General features: G+C 39.6%; 1 gene segment (V, D, J or C); it reads right to left on the reverse strand.

The window, feature by feature from the left end:
- Window positions 1-993: 993 nt before the first annotated feature.
- LOC144542160 (Ig heavy chain V region 345-like) lies at window positions 994-5,971 on the reverse strand. The segment is given in 3 exon segments: window positions 994-1,200; window positions 5,505-5,806; window positions 5,917-5,971. Coding segments are annotated over 3 exon segments (564 nt in total).
- Window positions 5,972-7,589: the final 1,618 nt, after the last annotated feature.

The raw sequence follows: 7,589 nt of genomic DNA on the forward strand, positions 1-7,589 counted from the left end.
CATCAAAATTGTCTGCTGTAGGAATGAATGGACTTCTGCTGTACTGTAACAGAATATTCAACTGTGAATGAGGTGTTACCCCACCTTGAAAATGTCGCCCTCTTTTGGCTGCTGGTAGTTTGAGTTTGGAGCTAGAGAGAGGGCCATGATGAATGCTGTGAGAAATGATACTAAGCGTATAGATGATTTCATGACATAAAGGTAAAAGATGATGATGAGGATGGGAGAGTTTTTGTACAGTGACTCTGGGTTTCCTGTCACTGTGGGCTTCACAGCACAGTAGTACAGAGCAGAGTCTGTCACTGCAGCAGAGGAGATCTCCAGATCCACACGACTCTGCTTTTTGACATGTTGGATGTTCAGTCCTGGTATGGGATTATTCAAGAATCTTGTAAAGTCCAGTATGAGGAACTGTGGAGATGATCCAGGATACTGGCGGTACCATAACAGACTGTAAACTGCTGAGCTGTTGTATCTGCAAGAGAGCTTCACTTTACTGCCCTCAATAGTTTGTTCAACATCCTTCTCTGGTGTGATGGTGTCTTCAACACTTTGACCTGTAATGAAAAGTTTGAGTGAATGGAACTGGATCCAAAAGTCCTTTGAGAGTTACATCAACTAATTCTGTAGGGCAAACATATTCTTTCAACAATTTAAGTTTTTTGCAAAATTCCCGAGATGCATGTGTGGTCTGATGGTGTCAGTTAAAGAAACCACTTCCTCATTAAATTATATATTCTTACCCAATAATGTGCAGAAGAAAATGATTGAAAAGAGAATCATCATAGTTAACTCAATGAACAGTGAGTAGAAAATTAACAGGAATGATTTTCCTCTGAAGGATTCACACAAAAGTCACTCCAACATCTGTAACTATGCTCCTCCTCTTGAATCATTTTGAGTCATCATTATGAGTCCGTCTGTAAATGTTGTCAGTGTCCAGAAGAATCCAGTAGGAGGCGCCACAGTCAAATGAAAAGTGAACTGTAGTGTCTATAACTTCTGCCAGAGGTTTTTGTACAGTGACTCTGGGTTTCCTGTCACTGTGGGCCTCACAGCACAGTAGTACAGAGCAGAGTCTGTCACTGCAGCAGAGGAGATCTCCAGATGAAACTTTTTATTGACTTCCTCATGTTTAAAAGTGAATCCAGGTTTGCTGATGAAGTTTGAAATGAGAAACTGTGGAGCTGAACTGGGGAACTGGAGATACCAGAAGAAGTAGTCTGCTGAAGAGTATTTACAGGAGAGAGTTACTGTGTCTCCTTCTAGAGCCTGAACTCTGTCTTGGATTGACTGGACGGTTTGCTGATAACTGGAACCTGCAGATGTGAAGAATTCGATATGTTATGTCTTCATCATTTTGAAAAAAGGAAAATACAAATCAGCAAGAAGAATAAATGTGTAAGAATTTATTTTGGTTAAAATTGGTATACAGCCTAATCAAAGTGTGACTTACCAGCAAACACCCCAAATAAAATAACAGGATGAACTGCATAGCTGATGTTGGACCTCAAGTATATACTGTAACAACAAGAAACTAATCTATCAGCAGTTGTTTTTACAGATCATTTCTGTTCTCCTGCCTGTCAGGCTCCGCCTCCTGGTGAAATGGTAACAAGGACTGGAAAAGCTGGGATATCACCATATAGTTTACTGACTCTGTAGGTTTAAAGTATTAATCCACAAATGTGGGTTTAACAAGAAAATAGGAATAGAGTCAAAGATGTCTGGAGTGTACAGTCATAAAATCTCCAGCAAATACTATAAAATGACTTTACTCTACAAATAATATTGTGAACAAAACCTAAAAATGTGACCGATCAATTTAGATTAAAAAAAAAGAATAACATAGAAATGCAAATACAAAATGAAACTCTAACGATTGTTCAAGTGAAATATGCATGAAAGCGTTTTTTTTTTGTTTGTTTGTTTTTTAAGCATTTTGAAGGAAAACATTGAGTTGGCCAGTTTGATCTCTTATGAAATCAGAATAACTTTATTTTCCATTTACAATAAATTTACAGGAAATGCTCCAGGTGAAATACTGTATTACTTTATGTTCACTACTTTTTCTTTTCAACTTAATGGGTTTCTTAGGGTGGTGTTTTTGTACCATCATGAAGATGATTTGTCATTTATTTGTTTGTATTTCCTGCACATGTGAATCCTCCCACAGTGTTTCATTAGCAGGTGTAACCACAGTGGCTCTGATAAACCATGAATAACAGAATCCTTTTGATATTAAGTTGTGGTTTGAATACCACTTCCCTCCTCTTTGAAGAATAGTGAGATATCTGTCTTCAGGTTTTTGTACAGCCTCTTCTAGACTTTCTATCACTGTGTTTCTTAGAGCACAGTAGTAGAGAGCTGTGTCTGCCAGGGTGAGGCCTGTTATGGTGACTTCAGTTGATGTGCTGGACGTTGTGGATCGATAACGATTATCAGGAATATGTTCAGTATTGTCCCCTTTTGCTCCTTTCCAGAGTATAAACTGAGGAGCCTGGTTAGATTGATGTCTGTACCAATGAAGTTCAATAAAGTTCTCAGTTGTATCATAGGAGCAGTTCAGTCTCACAGATTCTCCCTCTCTTCCACTGACTTCATCTTCTACAGGAGAGATGTTGTCTCCAGCTATTAGTCCTGGAAAAAGTAGAGAAAATGAACCCATTAGACTAACATTGTCCATGAGGCTTAGAAGAGAAGACAGTGGAAAATGTCAACTGTACAGTGTTACTCTCTGGCCATCAAAACCTGAACTGTTCAGATTGTTTACTGACCTATCTATATTCATATAAATTTGTATTAAAAAATAATATGATGTGTTTTCTATCATACCAAAGATAAGTGCAGCAAGAATAATCCACAGCCAATGTTTCATCTCTACAACAAGGTTTAAAGCAACAGGAGAAACTAACTGATGTTCAACATTCAGTCTGAGAGTTGTTCTCTTCATGGCAGCAGTTATTAATGACAGAATGGTCAAACACAGTGCAGCAACAGTGCAACGCCTACTTGATAATGTCGCCCTCTAGTGGAGGTTAAAAGTTCAATTTAACAATGTGGGAAAAAGGCTTCCAGCAGCTTGTCAGTATGTCAGCTTCTGTTTTTGTACACTGACTCTGGGTTTCCTGTCACTGTGGGCTGCACAGCACAGTAGTACAGAGCAGAGTCTGTCACTGCAGCAGAGGAGATCTCCAGATCCACTCGCTTGGCTGTTCTGTCATGAATCAAGTTGATCCCAGTTTTTTTCTCTCCATGCTCTATAATCAGGAGGTGAGGAGTTGATGCTGGATGCTGTTGGTACCACTGGAAAGTGTTTCCAGAGCTGTAGTTGCAGGACAAAGTGACGGGGTTTCCCTCCAAGACGACCACCTCACCTGTGTAGGGCCTGATTATGTCCTGAGAGCTGACAACTGCACGAAACAAACAGTATCACTTTACTTTACAAGGCTCTTCTTCCAGTGTATCAGCCTATGTATATAAAAAAGTATTATAGATAAAAAATATTGTAATTAACCTCATCAAGATCTTAGTGTATACAATATACTTATAAGGGTGTAAAAACATAACATACATACAAGTGTAGTACCTAATCTACAGGTTAACACACTAGAATTGTATCTTAAAGCCAAAAATCAACTTGTATTACATTTGCAGCAAAAATATGAATGTTTTTAAATCAACACTCTCACTTACCATTTATTGTTGTTAATGTCAAAATGAAATAAAGTAGCATTGTTTTTCTCTGTTAATGATTATAATATTAATGAGGAAGAGGATGAAGAGACAGTAAGAGGAAACAGACTGAAGTGTTTCATTCTCTTTCAGGAAGCGGTGTGTTTCCATGGTGACACCATGCTTTTTGCTCCTCCTCTGATCATCATCCACTCTTAAAAAAGATGTGTCATTTTCAACACATCTAGTTTGGACCAGCACATGTTTATGTCATGATGCATGTTCTGGTGTTCGGCTGTTCATGAACTGTTTTTAATCCTTTTTTTATCCAGGTAACGTTTTGAGCACCATGTTGTTTTTCAGACCCATCCTGCTTCACATTTCCACAAATTAATATCTGGGAGCTTCTCTTACTTGAATTCAAAGGTGATTGGTCATGTTTTGAGTTTTGTCATCCTTAGGCCCTTGTAACATGTTGACACCTCAAACACACATGCATATTCCTTTTGCAAGTAACTTTTCCATCTGACAACAGAAACAGAAAATACCTTGTCTATTTTACATTTTGTCTCTACTGTAAAATGATTATACCCAATAAACAGAAGAGTATATTTTCTCTGCACTGGTGATCACCATCGCACCTGTTGTTAACTAATTAGATATCTAAGGCTGATGAGATAAAAAAAGTTGTATTGCATTTGTACAATCAATTACGATCACTGTCAACATGCATAAAAGGAATTTGAGAGTGTTATATTTCTTGTTATATTTCATCTGGGCCAAGGCTGACAAGTTGTGTGAACAAGTTTCCAGCTTTAAGAATAAAACAGCAGAGGAGAGAGCGGACACCCACGGTGTTTGCCTCTCAGCTCTATAGGTTAGAGGTGTCATACAGCTTGTTGTGTGATACTGTCTTATTTATGTAATCATACCTCATGCACATAGGTAACATCCCACAACCTCACACTCTGCAGTTTAATTTATATGCTACAACAAACACTGGTTCTCTTTCTGTCTTTGAACTTTATTTTCTGATTTTTAGATTGTTTTTGGCATTAATGCTAAGAAATTAAAACGTGTTATAACATACCATTGAAATTTAATTGTGTTTACCTCCCTCTAGTGGACATTGTGGAGGACCGTGTTGTGTTTGCATAAAGGAAAGAGGCAGTGAAGGTTTTTGTATTGAGTTTTGGTGTTTCCTGTCACTGTGGGCCTCAAAGCACAGTAGTACAGAGCAGAGTCTGACAGCTGCAGCTTCTGGATCCTCAGAGGAACTGAAGTTTTGTTGATTTTCGCATCAAATCTGTCTTTCTTGAACTCTTCAGTATTATCTCCTGATCCAAAGGTGTCATTACGCAGCATAAACTTGGGAAAGCCATTTACTTCTTGTTTGTACCAGAACAAATAGGCATTTCGGTCAGTTTCAAATGTGCAACCAAGTGTAACTGTCTCTCCTTCTGTAGCAATGACATCTCCTCTTGGCTGGATCACTCTGTCTTCTCCTTTACACTCTAGAAGAATAGAACATGCAGAAGAAGAAATGAGTCAATAAAGATCAATGTCTAAAGGAGAACAAATCAGTAGGTTTAAAGAGTTACCTAGCCAGAGAGTAAGAATCAGGATGTTTCTCAGCCAGTGTTTCATGTCTGCAGTGAGAGGGGAGGAGAGAGAGGAAGAACATTGATACTCTGACGGATCTGGGCCTTGTGTTTACTGTTGGTCCCTCCCCTTCAAATGACATTTGGTGCTGTCATGTACGATTTTTCAGTTCTCCAAAGGTTTTTGTACAGTGACTCTGGGTTTCCTGTCACTGTGGGCTTCACAGCACAGTAGTACAGAGCAGAGTCTGTCACTGCAGCAGAGGAGATCTCCAGATCCACACCACGCTTTCCTTCAGCCACTTTAGTAGAGAACCTGGTGTCTGATTTAAGAGTCTCTGCTGCTCTTGTGCTGCCTAACCCTGAGATGTACAGGAGGAATTCTGGTGGTTTTCCTGGATAGTGTCGATACCAGAAAAAATCATCACCAGCTGTTGCAGGTTTGGAGTAATTGTATGACAGAGTAACAGTGCTGCCTTCTAAACTGTACTCTTCATTCTTCACCGGAGTGAGTTCTTCACAGCTGACACCTAATGGAAGAGAAACTCTGTGTTATAACATGTTGCAAAGTCTTGTTGAATGAATAATATTCAAATGGCATTGGAATCCAAACTTTGTCTTAATGCAGTATGAAACATACCTGTGAGTATGGTCAGAGACAGTAGAGAAAATATGCAGTAGTACAGTGAAACCATCCTAGATGAAGATAATGGTTATGGTTTGTGTGTTGAACACTGATGAATGTGGAAGTTCCTTTCTCTTTTCTATCAGTAACAGTTTTGCTCCTCCCTCAATCTCTCCCTCCTCTCGTTGCTCTGTATTTTCAGTTGTCTAAGTTACAGTTCTTGTATCTTAAACTGTGGAAATGACAGTTATGCTGTAATTATCAATTTTTTTGTTCATGATAAATATAAATAAGGTGTTTTTTTTCAGCATACAGACAGAAATACAATACAATTTAGGTATTCTAATTATTATAAGGGGCATAAATTCACGGGCAAGGACCACACCATCAACAGAATGTGATTTGAACGTTTATTCATTGATTATGTTGTGATGGTTATGGTTTCCGGTTAGCACAGTTTGTAGCGTTTGGCCATAGATGACTGCTTCTTCTCAGATATGGATGAGACATTGACTGCAGTGTGGGGAAGGCTTCAGAGAAGAATACGCTGTAGCTCCCGGGCTCAGCAGACCCCTTGAGGACCCTATGAGAGAATAGAGAGAGAGAGGGAGAGAGAAGAGAGGGAGGGTGGGAGGGGAACGGAAGAACAAGGACAAACAGGGGTGCAGGGCAGGAAGGCATATATAGGTTAAGGCCGGAAGAGGTGGAGTTGAGGCCTGGCCCTGCTCCTGAACCTCAGCTAGTTAGCTCCAACCACGTCTCATCCTCAATGGCAGTAACAAAAATACTAGTGATAAAGGACACTGTTGCCTCATGCCTCTATCTAAACAGGTAATGATAATTAGAGTCATTGTGAAATGTCACTAAATATAATTCAAGTGCAAACTAAGTCTAATTGGCCAAAGATCAGGCAAATAACTGAGCAATTTTTCAGAGAAACATGTCAGTGTGCTGATTTGATAATTCCACTTGATGGCACTATAGGTGTTAAAATGAAGAACTGAAGTCTCTGAATAATCTGTCAGGAGATGTCAGGTTTTTGTACAGTGACTCTGGGTTTCCTGTCACTGTGGGCTTCAAAGCACAGTAGTACAGAGCAGAGTCTGACAGCTGCAGCTTCTGGATCCTCAGAGGAACTGATGTCTTGTTGATTTGAACATCAAATCTCTCTTTCTGGAACTCTGCAGCATTATCTCCTGATCCAGAGGTGAGGCGCTGCAGCATAAACTTGGGAACGCCATTTACTTCTTGTTTGTACCAGAACAAAGTGGGACTTCGGTCAGTGGTCTCAAATGTACAACCAAGTGTAACTGTCTCTCCTTCAGTAGCAATGACATCTCCTCTTGGCTGGATCACTTTGTCTTCTCCTTTACACTCTGGAAGAATAGAACATGCACAATGAGAAATGAATCAATAAACATCAATGACTGAAGGAGAACAAATCAGTAGGTTTAAAGAGTTACCTAGCCAGAGAGTAAGAATCAGGATGTTTCTCAGCCAGTGTTTCATGTCTGCAGTGAGAGGGGAGGAGAGAGAGGAAGAACATTGATACTCTGATGGATCTGAGCCTTGTGTTTACTGTTGGTCCCTCCCCTTCAAATGACATTGGTTCTGTCATGTACGATTTTTCAGTTCTCCAAAGATTTTTGTATAGTGACTCTGGGTTTCCTGTCACTGTGAGCTTCACA

The sequence above is a fragment of the Centroberyx gerrardi genome, chromosome 13 (assembly GCF_048128805.1).
Source record: "Centroberyx gerrardi isolate f3 chromosome 13, fCenGer3.hap1.cur.20231027, whole genome shotgun sequence".
Classification (NCBI taxonomy): domain Eukaryota; kingdom Metazoa; phylum Chordata; class Actinopteri; order Beryciformes; family Berycidae; genus Centroberyx; species Centroberyx gerrardi.